The sequence below is a fragment of the Patiria miniata genome, unplaced genomic scaffold (genome assembly GCF_015706575.1).
Source record: "Patiria miniata isolate m_02_andy unplaced genomic scaffold, ASM1570657v1 HiC_scaffold_10, whole genome shotgun sequence".
In the NCBI taxonomy this organism is placed as follows: Eukaryota; Metazoa; Echinodermata; class Asteroidea; order Valvatida; family Asterinidae; genus Patiria; species Patiria miniata.
In genome coordinates this window covers 21,118,350-21,143,913 of record NW_024037048.1, presented here as the reverse complement: position 1 = coordinate 21,143,913, position 25,564 = coordinate 21,118,350, and the positions used below count along the sequence as shown (strand labels likewise).

The following is a 25,564-nucleotide window of genomic DNA, read 5'->3' as shown; positions in this document are numbered from 1 at the left end:
AACCGACTAACACCGACTAATGATTCATGAATACCGAAACACCGGTGAACTCGGTATGGAATTTCAATACCGCGGTGTTCTTCCTTAGTGTTCAGAATCTTCGCAAAAGCCTTTCAAACAGAAAGACAAGCAACCTCCTTGACATGTTTGATTCCATTCTTTGTGGTTTCAGGCATCCAGTTTCATGTCTGCATTGTCAATTACCGTTGACAGATTGAACACAATTGTCAAGCTCTACTAGAAAACCTGATACTTCGGCAGCTGCAATACCACAAAGGCCTTTGAAGTTCTGCTAACGCCGCCGTGTTTGCGGTTTTCTTTGTGTGTAAAGTGTCTTCACTGAAAGTTCAAACAATGTTTTACACATGGGAATGTTTTGACGGTCGTGACAAAAACTGGTCGTCTTAATTGTTTCTCCGTGGTTGTTTCAGAGAAATCTTACATCATCATGCGTAATTTTTGCAAAGAATATCAGCAACAAGAAAAAAAACCGTGTCAATCTTGGTTATATGACCGCCAAAACTTGCAGGCTTCAGTCTAGTGCTATATGCGTGCGAGATGCACGTGCAAAGGGAAGGGACGCCTGGATTCACATGCAATGCTGAGCCGTCCGATCCGGGGAAAATGAGAAAAAATATTTCAAGGAAATCGCAATATCAAAGCCATCATGATGTCTCATGGGCCTGGGGAATAAATGTACAATCAAGCAGTGTCGGCACCGACGCGCAAAAGGAAAAAAAATCTGGACTCGCCTGAATATACGATGCAGCGAGTGTGAACCGTCCGGGAAAATTAAGAAAAGAAAATATTCCAACGAATGATTTCTCATCGTGGGTAAAAACTCTTGTACGATCTGGAAGCGTACACTTTAGTGTTTACGAAATTCCCCGAATACTCCTGCGTCATGTGCGTGGCCGTACATGCCAGTGCATGATACGCATACACGTGGTCCCACACTGGTTCCGCACAGAGAGAGTCGGAACACGTGCTTTTCCCCACCCACTGCATTTATCGATCTAAAGCCGTGTCCGCACTCGCCTTTTTTTTGGAAGGTTTTACCGAGACGCGACGATGGTGAGATGAAAAATGGTCAAACACCCTTTTAAAAGAATCTGATTGGCCATCTAAATCCACGCTCGGAACAATTTTTTCATTCATGTTTTGGTTCGATTGGTCCGTTAGTTATTCATCGGTACCGACGTTCAAAGGCAAGGGACTCGCCTGAATATGCCGAGTCGTCCAGATAAAAATCCAGAAAAGAAAATACTCCAAAAGAAAGCGTAATACAAGAGCCATGATTTCTCACCGTGGGAAAACCCCCCGTAATGCCCGCACGATCACACCTAAAGCTACGCCCGTCATGCTGGGCCGCGCCCCCTCAAGCACAATTGCACGTGCTTTTTCCCACGCACTGTGTAGATCAAGCTGATTGGCCATCTAAAACGGCGCTCGAAACATTTTCCATTCATGTTTTGGAATGATTGGTCCGTTCGTTATGAAGGTCGCGGCACCGACAACTTCATATTTCAGCGTCCACAATTGCGCATGCGTAACGTTGTGATGTTTACTATTATCAATCACGGACCGATCACGTGAGAAGGAGTACGATATTTTTTATAGGAGTCCGATTTTCACATGACACCGGCGAAGCACGTAAGGAGTCGCTGGTGGCCGGCATAAATTGCATGAGCCTTTTGAGTCACTCACAATGGATACCAACTGAAAAGCATACGTTCGCTAGGATCTGGGGATCGTCGCGTGGTCGGCCTCTGGCATCGGTCGACGATCTGCATTATTTTTTAGTGGACCTTGTCAAGTCAATGACCTACAAATTCGAAAATGCAATACCACAAAAAGTAAGCTTCCCGTGTTTAATAATCTGTTACAATGATATTTTGTTTTTACAAACAAATGGACTGATAATGAAACCAAGACACTTTTAGTGTAGGAGATTTGCGGCGTGAAGCATTTGCGTGATTTATGCTGCGCCGGCGGCTTATCAACTCGGCGCGTGGTGCCTGGTGGTTAGTTATTTTTTCTTCTGATAATGACGTAACTAATACCCCACTTAACATAATACCGCGGTTTTAGTGAATATCGCGGTTTTTTTGTCACGGTATACCACGGTATAGTACAAGGCAATACCGTACAAGCCTACCTCGGATCAGCTGATTTCATCTTTTTTGACCTCCCCTGTGTGTCATTGAAAATAGAAAAACACTGTACAAAGTCTTGGAAAGATTTGAATTTTTTTGTTTTGTGTGACTTCCCAGTTGCATGCATGATTAGGCCAACAAAGAAAGTCTCCGGTTTCTGGTATGGAGCTTGCCCAAAAAGTGGTGCGGCGACGCGGCTTTTTTTTTTTTTTTACCTGACTTTTTTGCTTCAAATGTCGGCTGATGACTGCAAATGGTGCCCGACTAAACTTAGTGCAAAATGTACGGGAGTCCAGAGAGGCCACATAAAGCTTATTCTCGATCATACCCCAATCTAAAAACACGTTAAAATTGTGCTGCAGCAGCATTCCAGTCAAACCGGTGTGTTTGGCGGTTTTGAGACATCATCTTTTATTGAAAAAAAAACTTTTTCATTTTGCCGACGCGCATGGCTACGGCGACGCGCGCGCATACCAGAAACCGGAGACTTTTTTTTTTGGCCTAAAGGAATCAGCATAAACCAAATAACTGACTGAATAACTAAAAACTACACAAATTTAGATCGTTAATCTGCTGTTAATTCTCTTAATTTTATGTGATTCAGCTTTTCTCATGATGAGAACTTCTATACCAGTCACCCAACGATGCAGCCATTACCTTCAGAGGTAACACTCGTTTTTGTTTGTTTACGTTTTGCTTTAAAGGTAGAGTAGATCTTTTGCAGCTATCCAAAAAGTAACTCACCAAATTATTGTTGAAAACCTTACTTGGTTTAAAGACGGGGTTTGCAATAAACTCCCTGTGAAATTATTCTTTCTGGCATGCTGTCATTTTGAAGAAAACAATGAAAGAAGGCCATTTCTAAAGATCTGTCAAGTGACACATTTTTGGAAATGTGTGGTCGGTTTGTTATTCGGCGAATCCATAAATGGCTGCACGCAAGCTTTAACACGATGCACACCCTTGCCCGGTTGCCGTTATTCATCGGTTTCGGTGCGTGATATCGCGTAGCTGCAATCGGTTGAATGAGAACGTGTTCCGGACGCTGATCTCAGGCGCAATTCAAAACATGACTTGGCAACTTTAGAATTGAAATCGAGATCCTAGAATATTGTTTTTCTCCGAATATACAGCATTCACAGAGTTAAAACTTCATCAGGTTAGTTGTTAAGCACCCGTCTTTAGATATGGAGCACTTTTGTTGCTTCAAACAAAACAAATACACAAATGACAGATGATTTTATCTATCTTTTAATTTCCATTTTGGAATTTGAGCTTAACCCTTTCGTTACCATGGGCGACTTTTGTCGACAAGAAGTACCCCCCTGCTGGTTCCCATGGGCGACTTTAGTCGACCAGGAAACCACACACAGAGCACCCTCAACACAGATATATTCACTACTTTTCAGAAAGGCGGCATGTTGATATGTTTGGCCGTCCATACATCAACCATATACCAGCTGAAAGAGTGTTTTCGGATCGTTCTAATGGTGTAGTTTATTCATAGTGTTGCCATAACAAAAAAATGAGAAAAGTGCTTTAGAAGTATCCACTCACAAATTGAGGTATGGAGTGCCATTTGGTCATGTGGTAAAATGGCTTGGAGTTTGATAAATGGAACCAGATGAACAAACAGGCATAACTTTCTTATATTTACACATGTGGACTTCATTTTTACATCAGATAAAAGAGTAAAGTTCAATGAACAAACTTTACACACAACACCTATGATTTAAATCACTCCTTGGCAGTGAAAATCTGGATTGAAAAAAGTGAGTTTTGGACTTGTGGTCATTTTGTTCACGCTCTAGTGATTTCCGCAGGACTGAGCAAACAATTTGGTCCTGGGGAGAGCCAAGTCAATAAACAATGTGGGCACGAAAGGGTTAAGTAACCCTAACTTGCTTTTGAAGGGTTGGGTCACTTTTTCAGATTCTGTGGCATCTAATGAAAGGCATTAAAGTACCAAAAGATGTTGTGAGAAATATGAAAGTTGCCCAAACAGATTTTGACAGTCTTTACAAGCTTTGCTGTAAGTTTGAAACAAACGGTCCAAATCACACAGAACAACAACCCTGTCAAGGGTGAAGCAGCCCTCTATCATCTCATGGAAAATAGTTTTACAAAAAAAATGTAGTTTCCTCTGAAAAAAAAAATTTGACTGCTAGTGCTATATTTTGTTAAAGATGCGCTGTATACTTCTAGCCTTTTAAAAAATCTGTTAATCCTGATAGATTTCAGTGGCTAGTCTACAGGAACGGCTCAACAGCCTAAAGCAACTTATGTTTGGCGTCATGGAGCAGATATGCGACAACGTAGACACTGCCTTAGTCTCACCAACAGAGGGCGGCAGACTGGATCACGTCAAACCTCTATTATCACTCAGGTATACTATTCAGTACTTTTCATTTTTCATTATTTGTTCATTACAAAGTTTTCAAAAAAGTCTTCCAAAAAAAATCGTAACATATTTGGAAAGCATTTTTTTTAACATTAGAATGATGCAAAATAGTGGATTTTCACTTCACCAGTGTTGTTTTATAAACACTCAATGACAAGGGGCCGGTTTCACGAAACTCATCTTATCTTGCGACTCATCTTAGGACTTAAGATGAATCCCCGCTCTGAGCTTGATCTTAGCTAAGACACGTCCTGAGACCGATTTCACTAAACCCATTTTAAGCAAGACGCATCAAAACTACCAATTCGATGGCTGTTTCATGTTTGTTTTTACCGCTTATTGAAACAGTTGTTGAAAAGAAACGCTCAAACCAACTTTCGCCTGAAAAAAGTGACTCTCCTCAATCAATTTCACATGCAAGGAAGTTCTACACAAGATACGATAGAGTCATTCTTGCTCCCCATTTCATCACTCTATATAGAAATATCAACTGGGTATCGGCGTATAATCGTATAATAAATGTTGTAAACAAGCTATTTTTTTTTTTAAAGTACCCACCTATCAGAAATCTTTTTAGATCTGTTTCTACAACGTTTTTTTTTTCTTGAAACTGTAACTGTAGGCCTACACTCATCGTTAATTAACCCTAACCCCCTAGGCCCTTGTTGCTTACAACCATCCTCAATCCTCCAAAATCCTCCAAAATTTTGCAACTCCGCCTAAATTTTTCAAAATTGTCAGACAGTCCTACCTCAAAATGCATTCATCCTCAATCCTCCAAAATCCTCCTCATCCCAAAACTTTGCACTCGTGTTTAAATGAAGGATAACCAACGCCAAATCCTTCAAAATCATCAGACAGTCCTGCCTCAAAATGCATTCATCCTCAATCCTCCAAAATCCTCTTGTGCTTCAATCACCATTCATCCTCAATCCTCCAGAATCCTCATTTGATTCAATCACCATTCATCCTCAATCCTCTAGAATCCTCCAAAACCGCCAGGAGGATTTTGGAGGAGTGAGGTGGGTTAGGGTTAATGGTAAGGATTTCCAGACGATATACAAATTAACACATGCATTAATGAGAGAAGACGACCCTCAGACTGATCTTAGATTAAGACAAGTTCAGCCGTGTTGCTAAGGAATTAAGGAAGTGTTGAACATGTCTTAGGTTTGGTGAAATCAATCCTAGGACGAGTCGTGAGTTAAGACGAGTAACCCTTCCTAAGACGCGTCTTAGCGTTTCGCCCCCAGCACTATCCGAGAAGAACAGCCCCAAAAAAATGTAGCCAAGTCAGATGAAAAAATATCAGAAGCAGATTTAAATTAAGTCTTGCTCGTTGTCATCAACTTCAGAAGCCCTTTGCCTTGTAGTTGATGATTCTCATAAAAAATATACAGGGTGAGTCAAAATAATGAAACCTAAATGTCGGGACCATTGTTTTAGTGAAGTTCTGCATGTGGCACTTTCAAAATCTAGGATATGAAAGCCCAATTCATAAGCTTTCTTTTAGAACAAGAATCATTCAAGTCACTCATGTACTTTTTAAGTTACGGAATTTTAAAGTTTTGTCCACGGATCACAAGAAGGTAAGTGTTCTTTCAGCAAAATGATAACAAATCATATAGGGGTGCATGTGAATTGTTTTCGTTTTGATGAAAGAACGCACACTTTTTTTTGTAATCCGTGGACAGAACTTCAAAACTTGGTTGTGTTATGAAAAGTACATGAGTGATTTGAATGATTCTTGTACTAAAAGAAAGCTTATAAATTGGGCTTTCATGTCCTAGATTTTGAAAGTGCTACATGCAGAACTTCACTAAAACAATAATCGGACATTTGGGTTTCACTTTGTTTGACTCGCCCTGTACTTTCAAAAAGTTTGTCCTGATGATCAGTTTTTAAGAATTTGTTGTTGTTGAAAGGAAACGAATGAAAGCCAAACAGAAGCAAGCCGAAGCCAAGCTTAGACAACTCAGCACGGGAACCAATCGCCAGACTTCAACAAGCCCGTTAACCAACCAAGAATCCGCGATCCCCATCATCCATGCGAGGTCGCGACCTCCTGACCCCTCCAACGCTAGTCTCCCCTTCCAGACGCCAAACACGTCCAACACCAGGATGCCAAACCAAAACGCCTTCAGTTTCAAGTCGAAAACTGGCAACTCGTCCGGGAAGAACTCAGTGACGCCTTTAAACACAACTAACAGAACCCTCAGCACGGTACCCCCACCCCAGGTGACGAACCCCCTTAAACAAGACGTGATAACCACCCCACTCCAGAGGACGCTTCCCAGCACCATCAGTAAGATAAGCCCCGGATTTGCCTCCCCCGATGCCGGTTTTGGCGGAGACGGTTTCTATGACGACTCTCCTGCCATGCCAACCGCATCAGTTTTTAACACCACAGCACCAAACTTCACTACTGGGAACAAGAAGAAACCTCTCGAACTTTCTTCAGAGAAGAGACCCCAACCACAACTGGTCAAACAGCACCACAAATTCAAACCAAGTACTGTACAAAGGGCGTCTGATCTCTTGTCAACTGAAGGTTGGTTCTTGTCAGATATATTCCATCAACCCTCCTATGCTATTCATTCTGTGCGGAGTTGTCCTTTCAGTCAAAACCAATCAAGTGATTGTTTTCAACAGTTAAGAGCTCCCAGCCTGCCAGTACATAAAGCAGGATTGACTGGCTGTGATTGTTTATGTAGCTTGGCACAGCTAGGATTTAGCTGTGGGTGATTGATAAGCCAGCTGTGCCCACAACTTGCCAGCTTTGTCTGTTCATGGTCTGTTGACTGAGTTTGACTGGCCACAGCGCTTGCTTGACATGATCTGACTGTTGGTGACTAGCCGGTGTTAAAAGTATGGCAGGGGAAGTGGATGGAAATTTTGACTGTCTGTGACTGTTTAAATAGCAGGAGGGTTAATGGTAGAGTCTTGCAGCTATCTATAAACTCACTGGCCAAACTATTGTTCAAAGATAGTAATGGCACTGAACTCCCTGTGAAATTATTCCTTCTGGCACGCTGTCATTTTGAAGAAACAATCAAAGAAGGTCATTTCCAAAGATGTGTCAAGTGACGCATTTTTGGAAATGTCCGTTAGTACATGTAGTTGGTTTGTAATTGGGCGAATCCGTGAATGGGTGTGCGCAACATTGTCACGACGCACATGTGCGCGTGGTTACTGTTATTCGTCGGTTCAGTGCGTGATATCACGTAGAGCAATAAGCTGAATGAGAACGTGTCCCGCATGCTGATTTCGGGCACAATTCAAAATCTGACTCTGTGGACTCGGTGATTTTTAAATTGAAATTGACATCTTAGATAATTGTTTTCACGGAATACAGCATTCACAGAGCTAAAACTTTATCAGGTTAGTTGTTAAGCACCGTCTTTAGATTCTGAGCACTTTTGTTGCTTCAAACGAAACATACGCACAAACGATCCACTCTTTCTTAAAATCTGTAAAATGCAGATAAGTTGACTCCTCCCCAATTTCCTGTTCCCAAATTGATCACATGAGGATAATCCTCATGATTGGAATGTATTTCTCTTTGTTCAGTCTCCATTCGGCACAGTCGTTTCAGTGGAACCAATTTCCCCCACTCCAAGGAACTGCTCAAGGTGTTCCGTCAGACGTTTGGTTTGCATCAGTTCCGTCCTGAGCAACTCGAAGCTATCAACGCCGCGCTGCTCGGTGAAGATTGCTTCGTTCTCATGCCAACAGGTCAGCATCTTCCAAGCCCCCCCTTTTTTCCTGCACATGCCATGCCCCTTTTCAATTCTCCATCTTACCAATCAACATAAAAATAAAATCAGTTTTGTACAGTAAATTCATCATTTCAAATGAGGTTTGACATATACATGTAAACACTGTATACTCACAGTGTTACCTCCCGAGTAAAAGTTGGAAAAAAATCACTCGGGTGGGACTCGAACCCACGACCTCCTGCTTTCTAGTGCAGATGTCTTACCACTCGACCACCGAGCTAACGGGATCGGGTGGCCGGTTCGAATCTGATGTACATAGCAGCGGGTACCGCATTAACTATTCGTAAGATGGAATTTTGCGTTGGGTGATGTAAATCAAATTAGGTTTTGCCCTTCACCGGCGTATTTGTTTATTGTTTTGTTGTTATTGTTTTGATGTCAGGTGGAGGCAAGAGTTTGACTTATCAGTTGCCGGGCGTTTTAACGGACGGTGTAACGTTCGTCGTCTCCCCACTCAAGTCACTCATACAAGACCAGGTCCAGCGACTCGTCTCCTTGGAGGTAAACTTTCAACCAAACTTTAGGCCTGTCCTAAAATTCAAATCGCTTTTTGACAGTTTGAATGTTCGCACACCAGACAACTACGCACTAATGATGTGCATCGGGTCGGGTCGACCAGGCCAAACCGACCCGAAACATTAGAGATATAAACCGAATCCGAACCGAAATCGATCTTAACTCCCTCAAACCGACCCGACCCGACCCGACAAAAAATAAGGTAAAACTGACCCGAACCGACCTGACCCGAAAAAATCCCGAAAAAAACCCCCCGAATACCTGGCTTGGACAAAGTGATCTTTTTTTTGTGCCTGCCCTTACCCACGTGGCATGAATTCTTTTGCAAAACCATCGTCTCTCTCTCTCTGTCACACTCGGTGGGTTGATCGAGAGTAACTCCGCTTATTGAACAAACACATGGTATCATCACGCGGTATCATGAAAACTGTTACAATGTATCTATTTCACTGTCAGCTCCATCCGACTGAGGAAATTAATACCGTGGGAACTTGATAGTGCGCTCGGTGGCCACACCACACTATGGGCTGCGGTCACAGTGACTGTCAATAATATTGCATCACCTACATTTCTGAAATGTTTTGGTTTATTTCGTTTTTTTCAAAAGATGGCTAAACCGACCCGACCCAACCCGAAAATGAAAATGCAAAACCAAAACCGACCCGACCCGACTGAAAAGATGGACAAACCGAAGTCGGTTTCGGGTCGGGTCGGTTTTGGTTTCGGGTCGGGTTTGCACATCATTACTACGCACATACAGGGCGAGTAAAAAAAAGGAATGCCAAATGTTGGGAAGTTCTGCACGTACCACTTTCAAAATGTAGGATATGAAAGCCCAATTCATAAGCTTTCTTTTGGTACAGGAATCATTCAAAACTTGTCAAGTTACAGAATTTTAACACCATTTTAAAGTTCTGTCCACGGGTCACAAAAAAAAATTCTCTTAGCAAAACAAAAACAATTCACTCACATCCCTATGTGATTTGGTTTCGTTTTGCTGAAAGAACACTTAGCTTTTTGTGATCCATGGACAGAACTTTAAAACGGTGGTTGTGTTTAAAGCCGTAACTTGAAAATTACAGTACAGAGGCTTATTTCATACAGCCGTGCTTTGACTGGTTGCGATTGATATACCAGCTTTACCTACCAGATACATCTTTTGTCCGTTGATGGAATTTGACTAGTCACAGTGTTTACACAAATGTGATCTGACGGGTTTTCACAAGTCAAATGCATGGCTGGAAAGTGGAAGGACTATTTGACTGTCTGTGACTGATCAAACACTTGGAGGGTTGTCATTGATTTCTTGCTTGTTTCTTTAGATTCCTGCTGCGCATTTATCTGGTGAATTGAAGTCGGATTTTGTGGATTCCATCTACCGTCAGTTGTCTCTTAGAGACCCAGGAGTCAAGCTGCTCTATGTCACTCCGGAGAAGGTAAACCACTGATCCTGCAAATTTTAACTGTCAACAAATGTCAGTAAAATCCACTGTTAACATTTTTGCATTATCTTTTTTTTCCAATGACAGGAAACCTAATCATTATTGTATTAGGATCAAAGGCTAACCATTGCAACAAGAGTGATTTGATTTTTATTTTGATTTTGATTTTGATTTTGATTTTGATTTTGATTTTGATTTTGATTTTGATTTTGATTTTGAATTTGAATTTGATTTTGATTTTGATTTTGATTTTGATTTTGATTTTGATTTTGATTTTGATTTTGATTTTGATTTTGATTTTGATTGATTTGATTGATTTGATTGATTTGATTGATTTGATTGATTTGATTGATTTGATTGATTTGATTTTGATTTTGATTTTAGATCAGCGCAAGTACCAAGCTCATCTCGGCCATGGAGCATCTGTATCACAGGAAGATGCTTGCTCGATTTGTCATCGATGAAGCCCACTGCGTCAGCCAAGTAAGCAGATGAACAGACCAACTAACAAACAGCCAAGACAGACAGACAGACAGCCATCAACAAACAAGACAAACAGACATGACAGCTTAGTCCCTAAAGAAACCACAGTGTTTTAGTCGCAGATGTGATGAGAAGTCTGAACTATGACGCATGAAGCCAAGTTCAATTGTATGTCAGTGGAATTACGTCATCTAATTGATGACGCTCATTGAAATTTTGAAGTCATGAAATAGTTGCAGGATCATTTTCCTCAAATCTCGGAATTTGTCATTTCAATTTTGCAGTGGGGTCACGATTTCCGCCCAGACTACAAGAAACTGTGCAAGCTGCGCCAGAAGTTCCCTGGTGTCCCCGTCATGGCTTTAACGGCTACGGCTACCCCAAGAGTACAGAAGGATATACTGCACCAGCTGGCAATGCCAAAGCCACAGATGTAAGCCATAGCCATGACTAAAGACCCTGTCACACTGTCACGTCCATGCATGGCGTTCATTTTGCGTTGTTGAAATTGTTTAAAATGCCACAAAATGCCACTAAGATGTAGGATTCAGCGTCCTTGCGGTGTTCTCTATGAGTTCCATTGAAGACTAAATTGAAGTCTTCGTGGCGTCCTCTGCATCCTCCCTACGTCCTCATGGCGTCCAATAAGTTTGTACGAAGTTCTTGGAGTCCTTATCGCGCGCTTGATGCAACCTTCAAATGTATGTGTGACGTCAGCAGCCAGAAGCACGGCGTGTATTGATACTCGGGCCAAAATTGGCGATTGTCATTGAGTCTTCACATTTTGAACGCCGTAGATGCAGGAGACTTCGAGGAGACGTGCAGTCGATCCTGATGCATGCACATCCGTGGAGTTCTCACGACGTCGCTCCCATCTGCCTGCGCGTTGCCATTATGTCACGGTCGTTTGCGAGGAGTTTGTGCAGGGTCCTTACCACGTTCTGGTCAAAACGCCGAGGCGCGGCGTTTGTTTTTGTGCATGTCCAAAACGAACGCCGCAGTTTGGCGTTCAGCGAAGCCCTTGGAGTTCCTCTGAAGTCTTCAACTAGTTTCAATGAGTCCCCACGCCGTCATCTGCATTCCCTCCGCATTTCAGTCAATTTTCAGTTCAATTGCCAGAATGCGACAGTGTGACGGGACCTTTTGATAGCGTTTTGAGGACTTGTGATGGACTGGGCTATAAACACTAACACATTTTGTGCAACTTTCTACTCCTCTTAAATGTATGAAATCTATTTGACATCCCGTTTTGGTTGAAAAATGCACTTTTTAAAATGTTCGTGCTTTTCCGGACAACTGCGGCCAACTGTGATGCCAATTCAGGTAGACACTCAGTTTAAGGGTATCCATTGACAATGTGAACCCAAAAATTTGCTCATTGAAAAACATTTGTGTGAAGTTTGCTCATTGTTTACTAGGGTGCTGTGGTCCAATGGTTACGGTGTTCGACTCGTGTGCCGTGGTGCATGGGTTCAAATCCTGACCGTGGGAACATGGTGCTTGTGCTCTTGAGCAAGGCACTTTACCATTATTGCTTCGTCCTTCGGATGGGACGTACAGCCGTAGGTCCCGTGTGTTGTGTAATGCACGTTAAAGAACCCAGCAACACTTATCGCTAAGAGAAGGGGTTTGCCCCGGTGTTTCTGGCAGTGGCTGCAATATGCACCGCAGCACATAAGCTTGTAAACCCCTTATAAAGGTGCTACATAATGGGTCTCATATTTCTCATAAACTTCATTTACCTGTCATTAATAATGGACACAATTTCCAGCGCCTTGAGTACCTCATTGTTGGTAGATACATGTATGTGCGCTATATAAGACTCCGGTATTATCATTATTATTATTATTAGTGACACAACAACGAATCACCAAAGCAAAAGCAAAGACACTTTACGACAGCAAAATATCCAAAAATTCTGACATTTGATGCTGAAATAGATGTAACATTGGGGTTTCTGCCTGGAATGACATCCACTTTTGCTCATGAATATGGAAATTTGCATTTGCATAAAAATCAAACAGGCACCAAAATACCAGGCATGCAACTTTTCCTCGGATCCGCTGATTTCCTCGTTTTTTACTTCTCATGAATGCCATTACAAATTGAAAAACACTGTACAAAGTCTTGTGTGGTTTGGAATTTACTCGTTTTTTTTCTAAATTTGCAGTTGCATGCCTGAAATACCCTTGGAAATGGCAAAACGAAAATTGCAAATAAGGTTAAATGGGATACAAAGGGGCATTTCCAAGGATGTATTTAATGTATTTTATTGTCTCTTTTATTTGTTCAGATTCACTCGTAGTTTTGATCGGAGCAATCTCCAGTTTTCTGTCAAAAAGAAAGAGCCTCGTAAACTGATTCAGCACATCACGCAGCTACTACAATCCACGTTCAGGGGCCAGTCGGGCATCATCTACTGCCTCTCAAGGTACCACCGCTGTTTCATGTGTGGCATTTTTAGAACAAATTAAGTTTGTTGTGAGTAATAATTGACACGAACCATGTTCAGGGGCCAGTCAGGCATCATCTACTGCCTCTCAAGGTACCACTGCTGTTTCATGTGTGGCATTTTTAGAACAAATTAAGTTTGTTGTGAGTAATAATTGACACGAACCATGTTCAGGGGCCAGTCAGGCATCATCTACTGCTTCTCAAGGTACCACCGCTGTTTCATGTGTGGCATTTTTAGAACATAAAAAAAAATTAATAATTGACACAAACCATGTTCAGGGGCCAGCCATGGTCAATCTGCGCATGTGCACATCAGGACTTGCCAATTTTTCTTTCGGGAAAAAAGTTCATCGTATGCGTGCAAAAGCATATCGAGGTATATGTACCAGCAAAATTGAAGAGATCATCGTGTTTTGAAGTAACATTTTGCAAAAAAAGTTTGGACAGCGAAGTGTTTTTAGGTGTCTTGTGTGTTCAAACTTTTCTACAAACGAAAATTTCCATCTGTTTTTGATTGCACGAAAATTTACATAGAATGCAGATTTGGTTACCACGTCCCCCATAGCCTTGTGTGCATTCATCTGCCGCGTTTATCCCGAAAAAAAAAAGTGGAATCTTGCTGTGCACCAGACTATTTTGGAATGCGGAACTGGCTTATTGGCACAAACCATGTTCAGGGGCCAGTCATGGTCAATCTGGTATCATTACCATATTATCTGAAAGTATACCGCTGTTTCATGTGTGACATTTGTAGGGGAAAAAAAGAAAGTTTTTGTTGTGAATAATAATTGACATAAAACCATGTTTAGGGGCCAGTCATGGTCAATCTGGTATCATTACTTGTGTGTCAAGTTACAACTGCTGTTTGCAATATGGAAATTATAGAAGCAGTTCTAATCTTGTTGAGTTAGGATTTCAGTGTTCCCACAGCTACTGCAAAACTGCAAACCATGTTCAGGGGCCACTAGTATCCTGAATAAATCCAGTGTTGTATCCATTGTTTTGTCTTCGGTATTTTGTTCACCATATTTCGTTTTTATTTTCCTAGGAAAGAATGCGAGAAGACGGCCGAAGATTTATGCCGGAACGGAATCAAGGCGTGTCCCTACCACGCCGGCCAGAGTGACTCGGACCGAGCGAGGGTACAGGAGAAATGGATCAGCGATGAATACAAGGTTTGTAGGAGGCGTGGAACCAGTCCTGGCAGGGAACCAGTGAAATTAAGAATAAAATGCGCTGTTAACAAAATAGTGTTTTGTGATCAAAAGGTCTTGCTTTTTTTACAACTTTTGGGGGGTTGGAAAAAAGGTTTAATATCCACTGAACTGATCGAAACTTCAAGGTTTGTAGGAGGCATGGAACCAGTGCTGGCAGGGAACCAGTGAAATTAAGAATAAAATGAGCTGTTAACAAAATCTTGTTTTGTGATCAAAAGGTCGTGCATTTAAAAAAAAAAAAATTGGGGGGGGGTGGAAAAAGGTTTAATATCCACTGAACTGATCGAAACTCCAACAGGTTAGGTTTTAAGCATTCTTCTTTGGATTTTGAGTGGTGTTATTATTGTAAATGAAGAAAAGAAAGATTAAAAGTAAATGGTCTTTAACCATTGGGCAACAAGATTATTTTTGCCGCCAAATTTTGATTTATGAAATAGGCAAAATATAGCAGGCAACTTTTGATATATAGCCAAACGCCACAAATACTGATTCGCAAGAGTCATTTTGAGCAGTATTTGCACGATATTGCTTACCGCAACCTCATATTCAAGTTCAATATCAACACACGGTCCGCCTCCACAGACTATGTATGTGTGTACAAAAGGCACGAGGGATTAGCGTGTTTAGACGTCACCCGGAGGCGAGTCGAGGCAATCTTGACGTCTTAACCCGTCAGCCGTGCCTGTGTATAAAAACAGCCAGTGCGCGTTATCACGGCCTCCGGCTCGAAGTGGTTAACAAAATAATGATTTGTGACCAAAAGCTTGTGTGTTTGTCACTTTTTCCTGAAAAATGTTATATCCACTGAGCTGAAATTTCAAACAGGTATTGAACAGTCTTCTTTGGATTTTGAGTGGTTTAACTATTGAAAGTGATCAAAATCAATGAGATGCTATAAGACAACCTAACTAGTTTCAAAGTCGTCTCCCAAACTTGTGTTAAGAAATTTGTAAGTGATTTATAGGGAATATACAACATTTGCAAACATCAAAAAAACAAAAGTACCAAATTATTGTGAAATACCTTACTGGACTGTTAGTAAATGACAGTCTAAAGCATCCTGTGAAATCATGAAATCAAGAAAAATGCTTTAATTTTTTGTATCAATTTTAATGCTGGTCGACCGACCAGCATTGGGAAAAAACTGGCATTTTTCAAATACTGCTCCCAGTTTACCATATTTAGTGAGTCTGCATTTTTTTTGCAATCGATTACACGCCTATGAATGGGTACAAGACAGGTAGACTGGTTCCCAACCTTGTTATAATTCCCTGACCTTATCATAATTCCCTGACGTACATAAATTGCTCAGTTTCATCTTAAGTGGGGTCAGGCAACCAGACTACAAGAACATGATTGTTTTGCTTGGTTTTTCCAGAATCTACGAACACAAAATGTCAAAGAAGTCAGTGTAACAATATTTGCTACAAAAATACGAACCCCCCGAAATCCATCCATTTCTGAAAATAACAGGGAAAGCAAACATTGTATGGGCCTATTTACCTATCGCGGTAAGGCAGGCATGCAACTGGGAAGTCACAAAAAAGAGCAAATTCAAATCTTTCCAAGACTTTGTACAGTGTTTTTCTATTTTCAATGGCACACATGGGAAGTGAAAAAAGAGGAAATCAGCTGATCCGAGGAAAAGTTGCATGCCTGGGTAGAATCGCGTCAACGCAGCTTGTGAAATATTGTCCAATTACAAGATATACAAATGGACGCGGAACGCACAAAATCTGAGACAAACGAAACTGAGTGTTCAGAAACACCACAGGTTTGTGCAAGGGGCGTGGCTAACTCACAAACGGCGATAGGTCAGTTCCCTTTTAAAGCTGATACCGTGACTGCAATCGTTTTTCGTTGCAGGTTGTGTGTGCTACCATAGCCTTCGGTATGGGGATAGATAAACCGGATGTACGTTTCGTCATGCATTACTCTCTACCCAAGTCGATGGAAGGCTACTACCAGGAAGCCGGGAGGGCAGGTCGAGATGGAGAGCTCGCCAAGTGTATCTTGTATTACTCCTATCAAGACGTAACCAGATTACGCCGGATGGTGGAAGGTACGTTGTTGAATTCTACGGTCTTGGATTCCCACAAAAACATAGCAAACAGTTCTTCTCCAACTCACAAATTTCTTGGGTTTTTTTTGGATTTCTTTCGCTTGATGCTACAGCAAACTTCAACATTTCGCTTGACATTTTATCTCCGGTTTCTGGTCTGCGCGCGCATCGCTGTAGCCATGTAAGATGATGATGTATAAAAAAGCGCCAAACTCAGTGGTTTAACTGGAGTCCTGCTGTTGGACAATTTTTGACGTATAGCAGGGTGGGAAATCTCAGCTTAAAAGCTGATTTCAGCTTTTTTTGTTTTGGATTTCAGCTTTTTTCCCTCACTTGCTGTGTACAAAAGTATAGGAGATTTCCAAAGTTCAGCTTTTTTTACACCGCTTTCAGCTGTTTTCAGCTATATTTTATCAGTGGTTACTCACATCCCTGGTATAGATGGGGTAACGATCAAGTGTAAGCTTTATGTGGCCTCTCTGGGCTCCGATATTTTGCACTATAAATTTAGTCGGGCGCCATTTGCAGACGGTGTTGTAATTTTGTAATTGTGCATCTGGAAGCCAGACTGAGGGAGCGGTGGTATTGTATCTGGAACCTGTAAACGCTTTTTAATTAGCGCAATATGTAAGGGAGCAGACTAATGAGCAGCCGGGCAGCACGTGCACGATGTCGATGTCGATGTCGCTGTATGGTCTGGCATTACTGTTTTCTCTGATTTTTGTCTTGACTATCTAAATTTCCCAAAGAATGTTTGTGTCGGTCGAGATCGTAAGTGGGTGCAAAATTCTCAAGCCTTATGGCCTTACTGAGGTCACCTCAAGCTCCACCCCGAAGGCTATTTTTGAGAGTTTTAAGGGGATCGAAGCGTCATCTGCAACATCAGCCGACATTGGAAGGAAAAAAATAGGGGGGGGGGGGATGCTGCTCACCACTTTTGGGGCAAGCTCCATACCAGAAACCAGAGACTTTTTGGGGGCCTAATCCTAAGAATGTCAAGGCCTAATAATCTGTTTTGCTAATTTACTTTTATAAATGGGACCCTTTGTGTTGTTTATGGCCTGCTAGTTCATTTCGAAGAGGAATATTGGGTTTTTCCCCTTTAATTAGGCAACTTTTTGTCCTGACCTAATCAAATTGTTGTTGTTTTTTTTACTTTTTTTTTGAGGGGGGGGGGACAACATTTTTTTCAAAGTTAAAAAATTCAAAAGCCTGCTGTTTTGAATCCACATTTATGAATTACCTATTGGTCAAGAGCCCGTCACGTGGCCAGTTTCTAACAGTTGAAAAAGACCGGCTGGTCGGTCTTAAACAATTTTCTAGTGTCACATGAAATTCGGACCCCTATGAAATCTGGTGCCAGCACCGTTTTATTGGTTGAACGTTCACAATCATCACGTAGGCATGCACAATACTACCAGTGAGTCAGTATTTCATAGTCCTAAATTCACACTAAATTTTGGTAAATTTGCATTCTGCGCGGCATCACGCAGTACGCACAACATGTGCGCCAATCTCCATATAAGGAGTTGTTTACCAGAGGGCCTTTCCATTCCATAGCTAGAGGGGTGATTTGTTGAACAGAATTGTTGAAAATTTATTAATATTTTACTTCTTTTTTTTTAAACTTTGGTTTTATTAGACTGGTTGGAGTTTGGATGCTGATAATTACCCACGCCGAAGATTTATCAGCATCCAGACTCCAACCAGTCATAAACAGAGTGTTTAAAATTGGCCAAGCACACATTTGTTCCCTTTAAAAAAACAATTCAAAAACAAACAATCAGTCCATTGTCAAAAAATCATAAGTCCAATCACAGTTTGGATCGTGTAACATTGGACGAACAATAACAAAGGAATCCCGTTGTCAAGTTCATTTGAAGAACTTGCTGACTTTATTTAGGACTAGATGACTTGTGATGGACTCATGGACAATGCTGACGCATACACTCCTTACGCGAACAAAAGAGGGCGCTATTGACCATTTTTGAAAGTGGCGTGACACAGCGCGTGCGCACACTGGTTCACGCGCATATGGCGCGAAGTATGCACGGCTAATTCTGTTTTTTTCACGTCTTTGCGTGAGCTAACGCGTGGCTGGCACTGCCTACAAATGTCTCTCCCAGTGGTCTCCCCCAACTCTCCCTTTCTTACCGTTGAGGGGGTACTTGTGTTTGGAGGTCAACTTCCCTTCTTTTGTCGCAACAGGTGATAGAGACAATAATTATGAAGTGACGAAAGTCCATCTGGACAACCTGTATCGCATGGTGCAGTTCTGCGAGAACAGCGTGGATTGTCGACGCGTGCAGCTGTTGAATTACTTCGGAGAAACAACTTACACCAAGGAAAAGTGTCTGCAGAATCGACAGACTGCCTGCGATAACTGTCTGTCTGGGGTGAGTAGTATCTAGTCAATCGGTAGTCACTCCCAAGTCACAAGTGATCATAGGTCAAATCAGAATGATCATAAGACTAGCTTGTGATGACTTGTGATGCCGTGTGATGACTTGTTTTGGAATTGTGATTGACTTTTCGTGACTTGTGATTGATTTGTGATGACTTGAGGTTGACTTGTGATTGACTTGTGATGGACTTGTGATGACTTGTGATGGACTTGTGATGGACTTGTGGTTGACTTGTGATGGACTTGTGATGGACTTGTGATGGACTTGTGATTGACTTGTGATGGACTTGTGATGAACTTGTGATGGACTTGTGATGGACTTGTGATGGACTTGTGATGGACTTGTGATGACTTGTGATGACATTTGATGGACTTGTGATGGACTTGTGATGGACTTGTGATGACTTGTGATGGACTTGTGATGGACTTGTGATGACATGTAATAGACTTGTGATGGATTTGTGATTGATTTGTGATTGAATTGTGATGGACTTGTGATTGACTTATGATTGACCTGCGATGACTCGTGATGCGTTGTGGTTGACTTGTGATGACTTGTGATGACTTGTGATTGACTTGTGATTGACTTGTGATGGACTTGTGATGACTTGTGATTGACTTGTTATGACTTGTGATGCGTTGTGGTTGAATTGTGATGGACTTGTGATGACTTGTGATGGACTTGTGATGACTTGTGATTGACTTGTGATGACTTGTGATTGACTGGTGATGGACTTGTGATTGACTTATGATTGACCTGCGATGACTCGTGATGCGTTGTGGTTGAATTGTGATGGACTTGTGATGACTTGTGATTGACTTGTGATGACTTGTGATTGACTTGTGATGGATTTGTGATTGACTAGAATGGACTTGTGATTGACTTATGATTGACCTGCGATGACTCGTGATGCGTTGTGGTTGATTTGTGGTTGACTTGTGATGGACTTGTGATGACTTGTGATTGACTTATAATTGACTTGTGATGACTTGTGATGAACTTGTGATGAACTTGTGATGGACTTGAGATTGATTTGTGGTGGACTTGTGATGGACTTGAGATTGGTTTGTGATGGATGTGTGCTGACTTGTGATTGATTATTATTGACTTGTGATGGACTTGCAATTGACGTGTGATTGACTTGTGATCGACTTGTGATGGACTTGTGATGGACTTGTGATGGACTTGTGATGGACTTGTGATTGACTTGTGATGGACTTGTGATGGACTTGTGATTGACTTGTGGTTGACTTGTGATGGACTTGTGATGGACTTGTGATTGACTTGTGATTGACTTGTGATGGACTTGCAATTGACGTGTGAATGACTTGTGATGGACTTGTGATTGACTTGTGATGGACTTGAGATTGACTTGTGATGGACTTGAGATGGACTTGTGATGGACTTGTTATGGACTTGTGATTGACTTGTGATGGACTTGAGATGGACTTGTGATGGACTTGTGATGGACTTGAGATGGACTTGAGATGGACTTGTGATGGACTTGTGATGGACTTGTGATGGACTTGTGATGGACTTGTGATGGACTTATGATGGACTTATGATGGACTTGTGATTGACTTGAGATTGATTCGTGGTGGATGTGTGCTAACTTGTGAATGATTATTATTGACTTGTGATGGACTTGCAATTGACGTGTGATTGACTTGTGATTGACTTGTGATTGACTTGTGGTTGACTTGTGATAGACTTGTGATGGACGTGTGATGAACATGTGATGGACTTGTGATGGACTTGTGATGGACTTGTGATGGACTTGTGATGGACTTGTGATGGACTTGTGATGGACTTGTGATGGACTTGTGATGGACTTGTGATGGACTTGTGATGGACTTGTGATGGACTTGTGATGGACTTGTGATGGACTTGTGATGGACTTGTGATGGACTTGTGATGGACTTGTGATGGACTTGTGATGGACTTGTGATGGACTTGTGATGGACTTATTGAATAGTACTGCACTCTACGGCACCATGATACCTGTGGTTAATTAATCCAATTTCACAACCAGTTGCAATAAACACATTTCTTTCCCTTCATTCAGAGTGCCTACTCCACTGTTGACATGACCAGCATCGCTAAGAAGATTGTGGAGTTTGCTAAGCAGATCGATGGAGCTCCGTCATCATCAGGCAGGGGATACAAGAGACGATACGCCCCCCAGTTCACCCTCAATCACTACGCTGATGTACTCATGGGTAAACAATTCCTGCTTATCGTAGAAAGTTGCTAAACAGGGAAAAAATAAATAAGCACAAAACGGGTTCCAACCATAGTGTCATGCAGTGTTTATTGTGTTTGACTGGTCCCAAGTTTATTTGTGCTTACTGCACGAATTCCCTCATTTCTGCTTAACAGCACCACGATACCCCCCTTCCCGCCCCATCACCTACCCCTTGCCCCCTCCCCCCAAATCACCTCCCCCCCAAAAAAAAAAAAATCCAACTCCCCCTCCCCCGCCCCACCTTGCCCTCAATGTGGGGACAGCAAAAAAAGAGTTTATGTTAAAATCGCCTTCAAATCTAGCTGCTGGTCATGTTGTGTCCTTGGGCAAGCCACTTTACCCCACTTGCCCCTCTCCACACAGGAATATAAATGGGTACCAGCATTAGCTGGGGAGTAACCTGCGATGGACTAGCATCCCATCCAGGGGGAATAGAAATATTCAGTCTCCTGGCCATATTTTGTGTCCTTTTGCAAGCCACTTTACCCCACTTGCCCCTCTCCACCCAGGAATATAAATGGGTACCGCCATTAGCTGGGGAGTAACCTGCGATGGACTAGCATCCCATCCAGGGGGAATAGAAATATTCTCAGTCTCCTGGCCATATGTTGTGTCCTTGGGCAAGCCATTTCACCCCACTTGCCTCTCTCCACCCAGGAATATAAATGGGTACCGCCATTAGCTGGGGAGTAACCTGCGATGGACAAGCATCTCATCCAGGGGCAATAGAAATATCCTCAGTCATTTCATGATTATGAAACCGGAAATGGGCGCGGCCACATTGGCTTGTGACAGAGGTTACTTTATAGTTTACTCACTGAGCCGATGCGGTGCATCGAGTTGACCGCCCAGTGTCGAAAGGACTACCCCAGTGAAATTGGAAGCAGTTACGGCACTTTTGTTTGATTTCCTTACCCCAACAGGAAGTAACTCGGCCAAGGTCACTCAGAACGGACACGCCAGCAGCCCGATCTACAACCTGATGAAGGGTCGGGATTATCAGCGTCACGACTGCGAGAGACTTCTTCGTAAGATGGTCCTAGATGGACTACTGCGGGAAGAGTTGGTGATCGGAGCTCACGATCAGGCGCTGTGTTACGTCAAAGTCGGACCGAAGGCCTTCGATTTGCTGTCTGGACGTTCAAAGGTGCGCCTTCAAAGCCTTCTCGTAGATACTTTTTTAAAACCTTGATGAAATGCAGAAATGTTCTCATGCAAACATGCATTCTGCGCCAAGTTGTCGTGTCAGTCAAAATCAGTCAAGCGACTGTTTTTAACGACCGAGTTGTCCCTGCCTACATAAAGCAGGACAGACCTTAAGTGCTCCAAACGATGCAAAAGAAGATCAGGCCGACTTCACTCACTCTTTAGCCAGCAAATTTCTCCAAAACTTTCATGGGGCAAAGAAAAGTTCCTCAGTATTTCACCAACCAATTTTGAGTACAAAATGTTGATATTATCATGATTATTGGTCGATGTATGGGATTCTGGAACTTTAGAAAATTCCATGGACTAAACATGTGTGAGTATTGGTGAAAAAAGTAGTTGCACGTCGGGCTGGCAACCTTGAACTTTTGGTTGTCCGACCAAATATTCTTGTTGTCCCTGGATGTCGGGCAGCTGATTTCACGAACCCTGCAGACATCTTGCCTTTTTCTCAAAATACTAGTATCCCTGAGCTGAAACCTCAACAAGTTATCGTGCACTTGACATTTTGAGCAACTTTATCGCTTCAGACATAAAAAATGTCCATTTTTTTTTCTTCAGATGGAACTAAAATTGACCAACGCCAAAGCCGCCAAAGCCTTGCAGATGTCCACTCAAGTTCCAAACGAGGCCCTCAACGCACCGAGACAGAAACTCCTGGATGAGTTACGAGTCATCCGCAGGCAGATAGCTGTGGAAAGCAACATGAACCCTGATAACGTCTTCAACGGTAAAACAAAATTAAATTTCGGTTTTAATTTTCCAGGGGTCTACTAGTCATAGTGAACCATGCATACTTGTCAATCAATCAATCAATCAATTAATCAAACAATACGCTTTGACCAATCAGATCACTGCATCTGATCAGGTGACCGTGGGCAAACTCGGGGGAGTCAGGTTGGCGTTGCGGTACTTTCCTCGCCTTCCACCGCTGTGACCCGGGTTCGAATCCCGCCTGGGCCAACATGTGGATTGGGTTTGCAGTCCCTGCCTGATTCCGTGGGTTTTCCTCAGAATGTTCTCCTGGGCTTTTCCTCCCACTTCTAAAAACTGTAATTTCTTCTCATTGTCTTCTCTCCACAGGTTTCTTCAGGCTTGCGAGCTACAGTGCCTAGGGCGCTTTGGAGGAATCCTTTGTTTCAGTACCAGAAATATTATGACAAATGATAATATAAAGGGTCAGAAATCACAGTGAAAAATGTACATAACCCAAAAGCAGGCGGGCTAACGCCGAGTCAATTATTTACTTGTGATTTTTTATTTTTGTCAGATGAGACGTTGAGAGAGATGGCTGACCAGCTGCCGATGGCCAAAGAGGAACTGGTGGAGCTGACCGGAGTGACCGTTCCTAAAGCCACTCGTTTCGGCCAGCGATTTCTGGAGACGATCACCAAATACCTGCCGGATATGTTACAAGGTAAGCTAGGTTGAGTGTAATTTGAAAATCAATCAAACACTGACCAATTCTGATGAGGGATACTTTTTTTTTTTGCGATTATTTGTACTTCAAGGGCCCAGAAGTGTTTTTTTTTCTTAGGAACACATTTTCGGATCCTTTCTAATCTTCTGAAGTGTTTGAAAACTTATTGGCATCCCTTTTTGGTGAATTTTACCGAAAAGTGCACTTCTTTAAACATTTAAAATGGTCCATGCTTTTCGGCGCTGTTGCTGTGATGTCAAAGGAGTTGTTTACATCTTACTCGTCAGCTGGACACTCCATTATTGAGCTAGAGGGGTGTTTCTAAAAACATGAAGTGAACTTGTTGAACAAGATCGGGGTTCATTTTTACCGAAAACTTTAGATTTTTTTGACCGAAAAGGTATTTATGAATGGGAATAAATATGTGTTTGGTTGGTATTAATCAAGACCGCTTAGAGTCTGGGTGCTGATAATTACCCTCGCCTTCGGCTCGGGTAATTATCAGCACCCAGACTCCAAGCGGTCTTAAAACGAGTGATTAAAACCTGCCGAGCACACATTTTATTCGCTTTTTATTTGCATACTTTATTGGTTTACAGAGGAAGATGATTTTGCAAGCTCTGATCCATCCTCTTCGGTTTATTTCAACAACACCGTCGCTAACACAGCCACAAATGCCGGCACAGATAGCCGATCGTCCAAACGAGCGCCGCGCAAGAGAAAACGCGAAGGTAACAACAACCCAACGAAGAGTAAACGTGTCCGCGCCGCATCCAACAAGAGAAAAGGCAACGACGGAAGCGACAGCAACAACGCCTCAAACGGATTCAACTTCAACAGTGGAGCCGGACACCAGACTACTAATTTGAATCAGTTCAAGTTCCAGAAGCCATCCGGTGGGGGTGGAGGGGGCGGGGGGAAGGGAAGGTTTAAGGGCGGGGGGAAGGTCGGTGGTGGGCAGGGTCGGTTGGGGTTTATGCCAGATCCTAAACCCCGACAAGGGTTCGGGAGAAGTTTCCTGGCAAATGGCGGCCAATTCCCGGGCTGATATTCCCGGGTTATGAATATTCATGAAGTGAATTCCAAGCAACGCAGTTCAGCTTTCAATAATAAGCAACAGATTCTTATAGGAGTAAATAACCATGTATACAAAGAAAATCATCTTAACGGCAAAATTGTAAAACAAAAGCAAAAAATCACCTTATATGCTATATTTTGGTGTAAATTTGGCCTATAAACCGAATTGTTTTTCTTATCTTTTTGTATCAGCCTGTTTTTTTATGACTTCATGAAGCATTGGAAAGCATTAGGTTTATACAGGGTGACTCAGAGACTCTAAACAAAAAAGTTATGGGAATTGGGGGCATTAAAATATTTGTTTGGGGGGGGGGGGAAAGACAAAATAAAATCTTAAGCCCGTGTAGGCCCATCGTCAATGGTCCGGAAATAAGCCACTAGAGCAACTTGGAAGTGTAGTCGTTTTTATGAATGAGAAATGTAAGAAAACCGCAGAATGGTGTATAACAAATCGACAATGTTTTCACGAGGTGACAAAAGCCTGCAAAATCCAAAAAATGCCGATTTTGAGTTTTGCCGGCCAATTTATTGCACTTGACAAGAAGAAGAATTTGGCTAATTTGCTTAATTGCAATTGTTTTACTGCCCCTGTATTTTACAAATCGCTTAAAGACCACCAGAGGTTAATTTTATTACTTTCTTGTTTTAAATTTATGTGAATATGTTATTAGAAATAAAACATTTTATATATTTGAATGAAA

General features: G+C 42.1%; 1 protein-coding gene across 2 annotated transcripts in view; it reads left to right on the top strand.

Moving 5' to 3' along the window:
* Nucleotides 1–25,564, top strand: part of LOC119739801 (Bloom syndrome protein homolog) — a 36,323-nt gene extending 10,759 nt beyond the window's left edge. For both annotated transcript variants that reach the window (XM_038214888.1, XM_038214879.1), the window contains exons 8-24: nt 2,761–2,821; nt 4,391–4,542; nt 6,483–7,108; nt 8,128–8,292; nt 8,719–8,837; nt 10,175–10,288; nt 10,679–10,777; nt 11,062–11,210; nt 13,071–13,208; nt 14,280–14,406; nt 16,315–16,510; nt 18,719–18,906; nt 20,981–21,134; nt 22,084–22,307; nt 22,928–23,096; nt 23,637–23,783; nt 24,386–25,564. In XM_038214888.1, coding sequence (XP_038070816.1) covers nt 2,761–2,821; nt 4,391–4,542; nt 6,483–7,108; nt 8,128–8,292; nt 8,719–8,837; nt 10,175–10,288; nt 10,679–10,777; nt 11,062–11,210; nt 13,071–13,208; nt 14,280–14,406; nt 16,315–16,510; nt 18,719–18,906; nt 20,981–21,134; nt 22,084–22,307; nt 22,928–23,096; nt 23,637–23,783; nt 24,386–24,834 — 3,277 coding nt within the window. In that variant the 3' untranslated portion in view covers nt 24,835–25,564. The remainder of the gene's footprint in view (nt 1–2,760; nt 2,822–4,390; nt 4,543–6,482; nt 7,109–8,127; nt 8,293–8,718; nt 8,838–10,174; nt 10,289–10,678; nt 10,778–11,061; nt 11,211–13,070; nt 13,209–14,279; nt 14,407–16,314; nt 16,511–18,718; nt 18,907–20,980; nt 21,135–22,083; nt 22,308–22,927; nt 23,097–23,636; nt 23,784–24,385) is intronic.